Source organism: Perissodus microlepis, chromosome 7, assembly GCF_051167445.1.
Source record: "Perissodus microlepis isolate ML-2025 ecotype Zambia chromosome 7, ASM5116744v1, whole genome shotgun sequence".
Lineage (NCBI taxonomy): Eukaryota > Metazoa > Chordata > Actinopteri > Cichliformes > Cichlidae > Perissodus > Perissodus microlepis.
Genome location: NC_140467.1, coordinates 23566475 through 23580338, shown reverse-complemented (window position 1 = coordinate 23580338; position 13864 = coordinate 23566475). Strand labels below are relative to the sequence as shown.

General features: G+C 38.8%; 1 protein-coding gene across 2 annotated transcripts in view; it reads left to right on the top strand.

Annotated features, from left to right (window-relative positions):
- The window catches only part of asz1 (ankyrin repeat, SAM and basic leucine zipper domain containing 1), a 35213-nt gene that overhangs the window by 6979 nt on the left and 14370 nt on the right, over positions 1–13864 (top strand). Inside the window, exons 4-7 of one of the 2 annotated variants that reach the window (XM_084934268.1) lie at positions 4289–4400; positions 12876–12987; positions 13160–13294; positions 13571–13689. In XM_084934268.1, the coding sequence (XP_084790394.1) occupies positions 4289–4400; positions 12876–12987; positions 13160–13294; positions 13571–13689 (478 nt within the window). Of the gene's footprint in view, positions 1–4288; positions 4401–12875; positions 12988–13159; positions 13304–13570; positions 13690–13864 lie in introns of both variants that reach the window. The other variant, XM_084934267.1, reaches the window with a different exon arrangement.

Genomic DNA, 13864 nt, shown 5'->3' with positions numbered 1-13864 from the left:
ACCCCAGCCAATTTTCAGAGGGAACTCATTTCTGTTGCTTATAATCTCACTATTATTCCTTTGCCAACTACCCAAAGCCTGTGACTACAGGTGAGGATAATGACATAGATCGACTGTTAAATCAACAGCTTTGCTTTCATGCTTGGGTTTACCACAACAGACAGGTGATGCAGATGCAGTACCTGTCTGTTGGTGTCCTGCTCCACTCTCCCCTCAGTTGTGAACCAGACACCAAGATACTTAAACTGCTCCATTTGGGACAGCAACTTCTCCCTGAGCTATAGTGGACATAGCAGTGAGAGAGGAGTCAGTGGAGGTTGTTGTTCGATGAAGCAAATTTTTAAATACAGCTGTAATCCTACCTCTTTTTCTTTTTAAATTAAAAATATTTTTTTTAATCGGTTTGAGAAGTCAAAGGATCAAAGCAGTTACAAGATATGCAAATCACCAATATATGCATATATATACATATGTGTATATGTTGCTAACCAGTGTTAACAGTCAAGTATAACTGACATTTCTGCATTTCTATCCATGCAAAGAGCCACTCTGTGTCAAAGTTCTGCGAAATGTACCTATATCATCATAAAAGTGGTGAGATCTCATTAAATGCGTCTGGTTCAGCACTTTCATAGCTATACTAAAGGAAATTGAAAACTTAAACTCATGATAACAGCCTTTTATTTTATAATATGTAGTAGTTTTTTTTGAGTGTTAATCTTTTAAGAGTCTTACAATTACATAGATTAAAAAAAACAAACAGTTTAGGCAGACTACTTTTTACTGATGGTCAACATTAACATTAACACCCGTAGGGCCCACTGACCCCTGTGCAATCTTTTACCCACTGCTTTTCAGGAAGGGCAGATGGTGTGATTAGACAATAGTCCTTCATTTTCCCTTGCAGACTTGAATATTAAACACCCTGGCCTAATTCCCCCCAATAGTCTCTGTTGTGTTGGTGTCGACCTATTTTTCCCCCATGGCACGTTTTATCAATTTCCTCACCTGCTGAAGCCAAAGATCAGGAAACCAATCAGACCTATGCACCGCTATGCTTCATCTGACATTATTTAACGGCTGTGACGCCAGTGAGGAACTCTTGCAGAAACACACTGCTGATCCTTTGAGTTCTTTTTAGCTGAACCCTCATCCCAAAGCAAGAAAAATTGAAGGCATCTGTTGGCTCGAGATCAGTCTGGGTGAAACAACCAAGGAAGCAGAACGCCTCCATGTTAAAAGGTTTACAGTTTTACACTCATAAAACCACGTATCCTCTTGCAGTTCTGTAGCTGGAGCACACACCACAAACACATTTTGTTAAAGAGTTCAAAGAGTGCCGTGTTGTAGTGTATATATGTATGGTTTTCAGTGGAGATATGAAAGTTGAGGCTACTTTAATCAGATAGTAATGAATCTGTGTTTAGTTTTTGGTAAAAATGTTTTTTCTAGTTTTTTTCCCTAGTGAATCACATGGAATGTAACTTTATGATAAAGGAACGAAGCTACAGTAATTGGGACCTTTGACCTCTAAAAATTGGACTGTTTTTAGAATCAAAGCTGCAGCTTAGCACTGACTATGATCTGATTCTGGGAAGTTTGCTTGTATTGATGAAAGATTTTGGAATAGATTAAACTCTCCCCACAGTTTGAACCATCGTCTTTAAAGGAAAAGATGGATGTAGTCATCATTCCTAAATAGTTCCCTGCTTTCTTTGCTTGGGCCTTAAGTCGAATCATCCACAATATAAATGCATCAGATCTCTCATGTCTGTTTTCTTGTAAATAAATTATGTTACTCACCTAAAGGCATTATCACTAGCCAGAAATATTAAGCATAGAACCAAGCACACTTGGTTTATCTGGTGTGATTTTACGTACAGTACATTTTGCCCAAACCTTAAAAATTCCACTCCAGAATTTTCTTATTCTGATCAGCACTCACAAATACCAGCAGACACAATAGCCATGAAAACTGATTGGCTTTCAGTTTACAAATACCAAAATTAAAAATTACTCAGATTAAGATAAAACCAGCAACTTTTTTTTCTCTCCATCCCTGTCAGTTTGACTATAAAATATTTAAAATCACTCCATTCTTAATTTCCCAGAGTGTCCACCAAAAAAACCCTCATTTGTCTGCTAAAAGTCCCCAGACCCAAGACCAACGGCACTCGTCAGTGTGTTGATATCTGATATCAATTAATTCTCAGTCCAGAATGCTGAGTTGGACTGTGTGTGTGTGACTGATTTCACACAGTTTTCTTGGCAATCACTGCTTCAGGCAGGTGAAGGAAACAATTAAATGGAGTAGATGAGGGCTGACGTGTGGTCAGATCCTGATAGCATTTGTCCAAGCAGTGATGCTGAGCAGAGGAATGCATTAGTGATTGATAAAGCTCACCATGCTGCTGTCATGCCCTCTCACTTATTCTCAGGCCTCAGATTTATTTACTCCAGGCCTCTGTAGACGCAAACCAGGCAGTCTGGTTTACACCCACACGAACATAATATAAACACACACAGATATGGAGCCAAACATGCACAGCCACAAAGACACAGAAACCCATATACAGATGTAGAGACCTAGGTATTTGTGCGCACAAACACACATACAGGGAAACATCTAAACGCATTTAGAAGCACACAAGTTAGAGAGTCACTCATTACCGGAACAAACCAGGAATTGAGAGCATTGCCACAGGTCTCAGAATACTTTTATCAGTTTAAGATAAGGAGACAAATCCTCTAAGTCAAAGAGTCCATAAAAGCAGCCACACTTCCTGATGCCAGATAAACTGCTATCAGTCTCCATTGCTCCATCCAGGTTCAGATATTTTATCCTTTTCTATATCACTGCAAATCATCAATCAAGTAATGTAATTATAAATTAGAAGCATAGCATACCATTTTTTTTCCATGAGGTAAATACAGTGATTTAACTACACAATTCTTCAGAAACAAACATGAGTTAGAAGGAACACTTGTCCTGTGCAAAAACATGAGCTTCACTGCTACTGGCCAGAAGAAACCATTCAGTAAACAGGTAGGGTACTTTTAAATTCAAGTATTGCAGTTTTCATTACAGCAAAAATGTTGGCAGTAGTTGAGAGAACACTGACTGAAAAGGGACTCAATTAGGGTTTTTTATTTATCCATGTGAAAATACCCAAAGCATTGCTCAGTGGTGGCAAGGGGAAAAAAGCATATCAAATACACAAATAAGATGACCTGACAGAGATTGAAGGAATAGACACAGATTTAAAGGATGTAAGGAACAGATGAACTTAATCAGAAGTTAACAGGAGTGGGAAGAAGAACGGCGGGAAAGGAGGGAAGTTATCTTCAAAATATAACAGGAAGAAATCTAAAAGAGTGAACAGGTTCAAAATCACACATAAAGTGAGAAACGGAAAGAGGGGAACACAGGAGGAACCGTCACGAACAGCAGCTGGTGACAGTAGTTCTTGTTAAGTCTAGGCTTGGTGATCTCTGCATCCACATGTTGCAGGTTCTGGTTAGAGTGGCCCTTCACCTTGCAGCAGTACTATGTTCTCGAGACAGTGGAGGGACTAACTGAAGGAGCAGCTGAATGTTATCATAGACGGCCACAAGAGGAACATGACCAAGCAAACATGCTGGATAGTGGCAATTGGTCTTTTAAAATAAGAGTGAGGGCAAAAGTAAATCAAGGGCAGATAGTGACATTCATTCAGACATTTAAAAACCTAGTAGTAGTAGACATCCGCTATTAATGTAGCCATTAATGTACCTGGGCAACTGGCCATGTAATAATCACTTGAAAATGATTTTGTCAATGCAATAACGTAGTATTTGAGGTCTCTAAAATTGGACTATTCTGAAACTGATTTGTTTCTTTGATATCTTTTCATGGTATTACGAGCATCAGCCAAACGTGAATCAGCTTTCAAACCCATATAGTATAGTTCTTAATGCTTCCTCTAAAGCTTTACTAGACTCAAACAAGGATGTGTTTTTTGGTTGCACGTCCAAGCAGCTGCATCGACACCAGACAGCAATGTGCCTGCTATGAGTTTCACACACAGGTGGATTTTGTCAGCTGCAGTCTGTCTGCATCTTCTCTATTCAAGAGCAGGACACAAAATAAGCAAAAAATGTTGTCTCCATTGTCAGTGGCAATCTTTATATGTGTATAATTGGTGCCAGCTTGATATGGTTTTAAGGTATTTTTTTAATAGTCCGAGCTAAACTAAATGTTTATTAAAATAGAAGTGACTCTTAAAATTGTTGTTGTTCTTTTCCACAGATCACTGGACGGTGCTCATGGCCAGCTGCACGGCATCTGCCAGTGAGGACAAAATTGCACGTTGCGTGGAGCTTCTGCTGTCCAGAAATGCTGACCCCAACATGGTGGACAGGTGAGGGAGGGTGCAGATGTGTTTTAGGTCAAAATATTTATGGGATTTTCAACACAGTACGCACAGTCACACCCGTTTTGATGTAGGCCAAATAAAAACACTTCATACTTTTCTAGAACAGGGGAGGAAAAAAACGAGGTGCTGGATCACATTTCCTTTGATGGTTCTCGTATGTTTAGCTGCCATGTGGTAGCATTATGCACCACTGTGCTCCATACAGTGTGTGTATATTTGTGTGTTTTGTTTGGAATGTCCTGTTATGGCATGTACATGTACAGACGGGTATCAGACAGACAGACAAACAAACATAGAGTGTAAAGGGTGGGCAAGAGACTAGAAACTTTTTTACACATTTTGTTGAATTGAACCCAGTCAGTGTGGTGTTGGTAGTTTGTTGGTCCAAAGCCTTGAAGTGTAGGTGAAAAAACAACGCACAACAGAGCGGGCTTTTAAGCACTGTAGCACAACTGAAATGCTCCTCAAGCTGTGTTGATATGATACCTTGAAAATTTGTGTGTGAAATTTTGGATGCTACCGCCTCTTAGTTACTTTAAATAATTAGAAAATTTGCTGTTGTCTGGCTGTGTTTTTGAAAAATTATTAAGGTCTATATTAAGTTGAGTGAATTGCCTGGTTTCCCAGAGGTTTAGCGTGCAGCACCTTCAACCTCTGGATAGCCGCTTATGGTCCCAAGGGGGGAGACCTGTGCAATAATTTTATAATGTAAAAAAAATTTAAATAATAATGATAAAACTGAAAAAGATGTGTATGTTTTATGTGACGAGAGGGGGGAAAAAGGCGTGTCTTAATTAGAGATGGCACGATACCATTTTTTTATGTCCGATACCATAAATTTGGATATCTGCCGGATTGCTCAAAGCTGTGAGGCCAGTGCCAAAACTGGCTTTGTTCTGATGCTCTGAGCTTTTGGTGTCAAGCCCCATGTATTCAAACTCTGCAATAATACCAGGAGTTTGATGAAACTGAACTGAATAAAAATGCATCTTGTTTTCCTTTTTACAATGAGCAGAGCAGGTTCAATGTTTTAGGCTTTCCCTGTCTTTTCTCAGCAGCATGCGCACACAGAGCAACATTCATGTTTCTTTCTTTTACTTCCCTCATTAGGCGTAGGCATTAATGGGGCCTTTTTAGTGTGTAACATTAATATGTGAATGTTATAATGAATCAGGATTATTTAAATTAATATTCACAATGTTACCAGTCTTGTGCTTTCCTCTTCAGTTACTTACAGTCAGATGCAACAGTATGAATGGATCAACATGCCAGAATTAAATCCCCGGTCCACTGATCAGTATTTCACCATCTTTGCCACTTAACTTTAATATTTAATATGAAATAATGTCGAAATTGAGTTTAAAGAAAGAATTAATATTTCACTAAAGGATATTACTAAAAAAGCATTGTTTTGATGATAGATGTTTTTCAGCCTTCCTGCAGAAAAACATCTGTAAAATAGTGCATAACCCTTTTTTTTTTTTTTCTTTCCCTAAACCGACATCTGTAAATCTCTGAACAAGGGAAGGATGCATCTTCTTCCATTTACTAAGATCAACAGCAGACTTTGTGAAAATGATTTGGTTCTGTAATGTGTTTTGCAGCATCTTGGGCTTCAAGTTTCTAACTGTGAAAGATGCAGTGAATGACAGTCAGGTAAGGGCTGAGATTTCACTCAGGATTGAGGCTGTTCCTTTGTCCAGGTGCATCTGTTGCACAGCAGTCAGCACCTTCTTCAGGTCCTCTGGGTCTGTGACACCAATCTGGAAAACAGACTGACAGTCTGACTGACAGTGATTACACTGGTTTTGTCTTAGCGCAGCATTTGATATTGTAGATCGGGATAGGCAACTCCAGGCCTCGAGTGTCAGTGTCCTGCAGGTTTTAGATGTGTCCTTGATCCAACACAGCTGATTCAAATGGCTAAATTACCTCCTCAACATGTCTTGACGTTCTCCAGAGGCCTGGTAATGAACTAATCATGTGATTCAGGTGTGTTGATATTTAAAACCCGCAGGACACCGGCACTCGAGGCCTGGAGTTGCCTATTCCTGCTCTATTGGCTCATCATAGCAACTCAGCTCATTTGCAAAGCTAACAAACTGTGTGTTTAAAAGAGCTTTCATTTTTCCAAGGATTCTTGTTTATCTTGGTATGAAATCAGACAAAAACAAAATCATGGTTTTAGGGAGACCTACAACATATCATTTTGTTTTGTTATGTGCCCAGAGGTGTTTCCATGATTATTGTTACAACATTAATTAATTTCCAGGTCTGTCTTTTGTTCTGTAGCTCTACACGCCTATATTTGTATAATTTACAATTCAAGAATCTATTTATTTCATACTACTCTGTTTTTGTCTGTGTTGACCATGTACTTGATAAAACACAATGGACCAAGCAGCTCCAACACCAGCAGATGACATGGCACCACTAATCATCAAAGAGTGCACAAACTTCACAACTCAAACATCTAGGATTCTGTGCTTCTCCACACCTCCATAATCTAGGACCTATTTTTTAAATGAAAAGCAACATTTGTTTTCAACTGCAATGATGACTTTGGACAGGAACAGTCCATGAATAACAATGACAAATGTCATATCTGTTGGCATCTAATGCAAATCTCTTGCTGTCTAATTGACCAAATGTATAATTCAGAAACCAAAAGACACAGCTAGTTAATGTAGGGAGTAATATACTAACAATTCAGTACAAACAGAGTTTTTGTGGCAGCCTGAAATCTGTGTGTAACATAAAACATTATTTACTTTCAGATCTAGTGTGATGTGTGTATTATATCGCAGTAGATCTGGCAGTAGATAGTGTTACACTATGTGAAACTAAACCGTAACTGTGCACCAAGGCTGCTATCTCTCATCGTGCAGTTAGAAAGCCTTGCTATGAGGGCATCTCTGAAGTAATGTTAAAGACATAGGTGTTACCCCAAATTGCACTGGTTGCAACAACATTGTGAAACTTTAATTCAGGGGTCTCCAACTCCAGTCCTCAAGGGCCGCTGAATACAATTATTATGTCATTAGCAAGACTCTATATAACTTGAATGCATGCTGAGGTGGCAATTCAGCCATTTGATTCACGTTACAGCAGCTCATAAATGAATGAACATGGTGCAATAACAGTATTTTTACAAGTACATTTTTCTGAACACTTACATTTACTTAAATTTACTTGAGTAGGGTTAGGAGTTGAGTTAGGAGTTGCCACTCCAGCATGCAGTCAAGTTCTATAGAGTCTTGCTAATGACCTACTCATTTTTTTTCAGGTGTGTTGCAACAGGGACACATGGAAAAGTGACGACTGCTTTAATTGAAGCATCAGTGGCTAACTTCAAGAGGTGTTGAATGCCAGCTAAAGCGACGACGACAAATATTTTATACATGCATAAAAAATGTAAAACTCAAAAAGGTGTGTCTTAATTGACCCTAAGGACTTAAGCAGCTACTTTGGGAATTTGACTTTTATATTCTAAATTATATTTATGGCTGCATGTATTAATACAAGCCCCGTACCCAAGCTGGGTAAGTTTGGTATCCATCAGTCTCTGCAGTGATTGGATATAAACTCTGGTTTCCTGCCTCAGAAAAGAACTTGAAAAATGTCCTCTCATGGAAAAGAATGAAGACAGACCATTCTTGAACCACTTTTACTGTTACCATCTGTGGAATTTTGCTGTGTCAAAGTGTAGGTGCAGCCCCCCAGTGGCCTTGTTTAGCTTTCCCTAATCCTCTGCCACACTGTCACAGCCAGAATGTCATTACATGCACGACACATGCCACCTGAAACCCCCTGTTGATACAAAAAGACAGGCTGTAGCATTAGGAAATTGATTGGTTCCTTCCCAGACAAAACATTTGAAGTTAAGTAACAAGACACAGAAGGATGTAGATGAAGGGAGGGGGTGAGGAGAGGGGCCAACAGCCCCCAACATAAAAAAAAAAGAAAAAGAATGTGAGGTTCATGTGGGTGCAGAGGATAAACCTTCCCCACCTCCTCATCGCCTCTTACGTCTGAATATCAAACCAATGATTAACACCAGCTGCTCGTTCCTCCGTTTTAGGGTAAACAAGAATTCTCTGTCATCTCTCACAGTCCTGCAGGAGCACAATGTGGGGTCCATTGCCTCCATGTGTCCCCTGTTTTTGTTTTTTTTCCACCTTCACTGTGCTGATCTTTGCTAAACGCATTAAAGGTAATGTACACACCGGATAGGGCTCATTCAGAGACATTTTTAGTGGCTTTTTCCTTGCAGTCATTCAAAAAGTTTGGAAAACATGAGGGGTTTGCAAACTTTGTGATGTAGCAAAAATATTTACTTTGTATTAGTATTTATTTTAATTAGAAAGGAGGCTGCAGAATGTCTGCTGACATTGAAAGCTTTATGAATGGTGTTATACCCATCTCTGCTTCTCAACAATTTTTTTTCTACAGAAAGTCAAAATCGAGATTCTTCATTGAGATAGAAAAAAAAGAAAAGCTCTTACTTATTTCCCAAAAGGTTGATTCTGTTCATTTGGACGTAGCGTTTTCAATGGGGGAACTGGAGCATAAACTGGGTGTCATCAGGACACCACAACATAGAGCGAAAACCATCCCCACAGACACAGTGCCCAGGGAAGAACATCACGTCAAGAAGGCCCTGAGTAAATTCCAGCTTGTGGAAGACCTATGCTATTTTGTTTAGGTCTTATCAGTCTTACAAATGTGATTGTTTCTGTTCTTTCTTCCTGTCTGTATTTAAAAGTTGAATCATACCTCTCCAGCTGCCCAAAACAGCCACAATAGGCTTATCTGTGAGTTTCTGTGATTTTCAGTACCTGCAGAAGAATCCACAGTCTGGGAGAACCTCAGCTGAGAGGCCTTCTCAGCAGAACATCAGATTCATTTTTTCATCTTTTCTTCTATTCACATCACTGGCACCAATTTCTGTTGGTTTGCATCACTCAAAAGTGATGTGCTTTGAGTTTGTTATAACATTGGAGATGTTTGCATGACTGCTTCTTTACCTTTATGTAATTCTTCGTATTCCTTTTTTGTTTTAAACTTTTTTGTTTTGCACTTTGGCTCGCCTGTCCTCACAGGTACCCAAACTAACTATCTATGCGTAGGTTGGTAGCAGCAATGAGTTACTTTTCCCTTTACTGTCATTTATAGGGAGGAAAGGTGTTGCTCAAGATTCATTATTTGGCAATAGTTATTTTGTCACTAAAGAGAAGATATCTTTCCAGGTGCTTATGTAAATTTATTCATCGTAAAATCTTAAGATTAGATTGTGGAATCTATTTGAGAGTGCTGACCAAGGTGCAGTGAGTCAGATATTTCTGGAAGTCATTGTTCTTCCTCATAGGAGGAACAATTTTTATACTAAATTGTCTGCATATTGATCAGCCCACTGTTTGGGAACGGTCCAGAACTCACAGTGTGAAGGACACACATACAGAGAACACACAGAAGTGGTCTGTGAGTGACCTTGAGGCCTGTCTCACACCATAACAACCCTTGGGAAAATAAAATAGGAGAGGGCATGGAAGCAGAAACTTTATGACCCTTCCTATCTTGTTTTCTTGCCACTCTAGCCACTGATTAGTGAGCACAGAGGCATGTTACTAAAGATGTTGTCATAGCCATTGTCACATTTGTTTGAGTTCACATGGAACATTAACTTGTGATTTCTGGGAATTTGTTAAATGAAGATGTTGATGCGTTTACTGCTTATCATCATTGGTGTTCAGCAGAAACCTCTGATGTGCTGCACAGATTTGGACTCGTTTCACAAACATCACCTCTGTCTAGGGGCACTTCTAAGTTCAAGATGATTTGCTGGCAGTTATGTAAACACCTTTCCCGATCACAATTTTACCTTTAGGCTTACTCACATATCGTGTTGAACTTAGTTAATCTCTAAAAGTTTACTTATTTAAGTTTTAGACCTGTGAATCAGCTGAAGCATAATTGCATGTGAATTGTGAATTATGGATTATTCTTTAAAATGCCTCCTATTTACTTCCTGATGTTTTTTTTTCTAAATGTTTGACATACGCACACAGACAGACACAGTTCCTCATAAAAGAATTAAGTGAAGTGATAAATTGGCCCCTAAACTTTCCCAGCCCTTGGATTGATGTATTTTTCTTGCCTGTTATGTTTGAGTCACAGGTGATAAGACAGAGGACGTACTTTACTGTAGCAGAAGTTATTTGATATAAGGCCGTGTTTAAGTGGAAGCAAACACATGGAGGCAATAGACTAATAACTAACTATAACTACTAATAATAAACAAGAAAGGTTAAAGTTGTTAAAACCAGGGCACTGTTTTAAGACTCCCTGGAATTTGATGGACATGTTTATAAGTGATCTTCACTTATCACTATAGTGTTTTCCCTTTTCCTGGCCGTTTTTAGTGTGAGTTCTATTTATCAGTCAAGTTTGAGCAGGATTTGAAGGTACATGGCCCAAATGGAGATCAGAAGAGGAATTTGCTGATTTGCATTTGCTGAAATGAAATGTCAGCTGCCATATGATTATATATCTATTTTAATTATAATTTTTCAAGTCTATCTTCATTCATGAAGCTGATGGATGAGAGACATGGGATTCAAAGAATCTCAAACTGAAATCTAAGGGTGAACGAACAATGATGGTAGAAAATTTAACACCTTTCTTTGGAACAAGCCAGAAAGCTTTTCAAGCACATTATATCAAATTTGTATGCAAATCTGAGCATATAATTTTCAATTTCTGTGCCCACTACAATTTTTTTAACTTAACCTCCTAAGACCCGAACTCTTCCTCGGCATGCATTTTTAATTTCTCTTTGATATTTGGGTATATTGGGGCCCAATGAATGTAAAAACAAAGAATTACCAGATTTTTTTTAACCTTATTTTTGTTTTTATGAAAAATCAGAGCCACATATGAGGATATTCATTTACAATTTTGATAGAACAGTAGCAGTATAATGTCCTCGTAAGTGGATATCAGGCCCTTGTAGAGCAAAATTGAGTATTTTGGTCTAAATAACCCAAAATGTGATGTCCACATATGTGGACGCCAGGTCCTAGGAGGTTAAATAATACTTAAAAATATTTGCCTTCATGCATTTCAGGATGGCTGATGAGAGACAAGACTTGCTTCTAGAAGGACTTTGGTTGATTATACTGCTATTTTTTTTTTTTTTTTTTACTGAGCTTTGTAGCTTTCACTTGGAACGGATGGTTAGTCAGCTGGTTGATAAGCTATAGGGTTCTGAAATTCTGAAAACCATGTAGTGATTGTGACTCGGTAGGTAGCACTCAAGACTGATGGCTCTTTTAGCCTGCATGTCATCAGATGACTCTTTCACTTTTTATTATCTTTTAAAACTTTATCTGCATTCATAAATGTTGTCCAACAGACAGAACAGTAAGTCCACTGGCTACACTGCAAGCACTAAAACACTGGCCGTTGTCCAGAGGCTGATTCAGCAGGGTGCTGTTTTAGTGCAGAGTGCAAGGATCCAGACTGTAGTTGTGGTCTCAATATTTCAGTATTATTGCAACTTTTCAATTATCACTGAATTCATTACTTTTATAATTCAGTGATAGTGGTATATCAGATGTATTTTGTTAATATATAAGGCTGAAAAAGTGGCAGTACAAGTACCTGCAGATGTTTTGAAGATGTTTGGGCTGTGACTCTGGAATCTCTACCTGTTCCCACTGTACTATCAATCAAAAATACTCAGTGTAGGTAGCATACCTATAACAAGTCCCCAGTTCTATGATGCCATAGAACTGCTTATCTTGTCTGAATTATGGTACCAAAACATCTTGTTTCTTATGGGTCATCAGCTGTGACTCAGGAGCTTGAGCAGGTCACCTTAATCAACAATGGGTCCAATCTCTGGGTCTCAGTCTCTTGGGAAGATAAGGAATGCATACGTAGGCATGTTGTAGAGAATAAAAGGTATAGAATAAATCACTTTATTGGTAGGTGTGTGTCTGTGTGTGAGAATGTGGCTTGTAGTGTAGAAAGCCTGGGAGTGTTCAGTAAAAACAGACAAGTGCTATATAAATGTGTCTATTAACAAAGACATAAGAAAGATCAAAGTAGAAAATCACCAATCTTCATCAAACACTTGTTGAATGAATGTGGTTGCTCAGTTGCGTAGTAGTATAGGCTTCACTGTGGCTCCAACCTGAAGGACTATCTATAACATGGTATCTACTGCACCCTGGTGGTTTTTCCATATACTATTAATATGTGTACCCATTTTCATTGGTCACTGTACTTGCTGTGTCCTCATTCAAAAGACTAATGTCCATTTCACATTCTCTGCTGCTTCCATATATTCTCTCCACCCCCAGAATGGTTACTGCTCCATCTAAATTATTTTCTTAAAATTGTCCTTTTCCTTTGTCCTTATCTTCTCTCTGTTTTCTTGCCTGCTATTCCTCTCAGGTCCCAAATGACCTGCTTGATGCTGGCAGCCAGGGACAACTACAGTAAAGTCATCAACCTCCTGGTGTCCCATGGGGCTGAAATCAACGTCCAGGAACGCAATGGATACACAGTGTGTTACTTATGTTTGTCAAGTCAAAGTTCTTATGTGGGGGCCTTTAGTTTAACTGTAGCAGACCCTGTAACAGAGGGCACAGTGTAATATATAATGCATAATTTTTATCATGATAACATTTGTACTTTGACCTTATGTATGTAACTAATGTATTTATTTTTTTTGTTAGGCTTTGGCTATAGCAGTGCAGTATGGAAGAGAGGAGGCAGTGCTGAAACTCCTCCAGCTGGGAGCAGACAAAACCATCAGGACAAAGACTGGCAAAAGCCCTGCTGATCTGGCTGAGAGCTTCAAACACAGACAAGTACCTAAAGTACTTAGATGCTTTTACATGCCACCTATATGTTTTTAGCATGTCAGAAATGCAGTATTATAATGCTTATAAGCATTAATTGAATTGGTTTGGGGGCATGAATCTACCCACTAAAGGGTCTAGTTTGACTCATTGGATGGGCTTATGCAACTTTTGAGTTATTTTAAAGTTACAGTGATGCACTTGTGGTATGCTGTACTGTCAAAAACATTTTCTACCATCAGCTACTTAATCTTACAGAGTTCATGAATATGCGTTTGTTCACAGATTTCGAGGATCTTGGCCTCTTCCTCAAAAATCTCTAATGTCCAGGCCTTTGGATCCATGGAGGACACGCTATCTAAATTCTTCAAGACTAACTCTGAATTTCCAACTCCCAAGGAGAGGTAAGATAACTCTGAATGCCCTAAAAGCATTCACTTGCATGCATTTAGGGCTTTTGTTTGTTTGTTTGTTTGGTTGGTTGGTTGGTTTTTTTTACGCAGCAATAGGTAACATTCTTAAAAGGTTTCTCGATTCTGAACCCATCATCACAGAAGCTTCAGATTTCTAAAGTGCTTT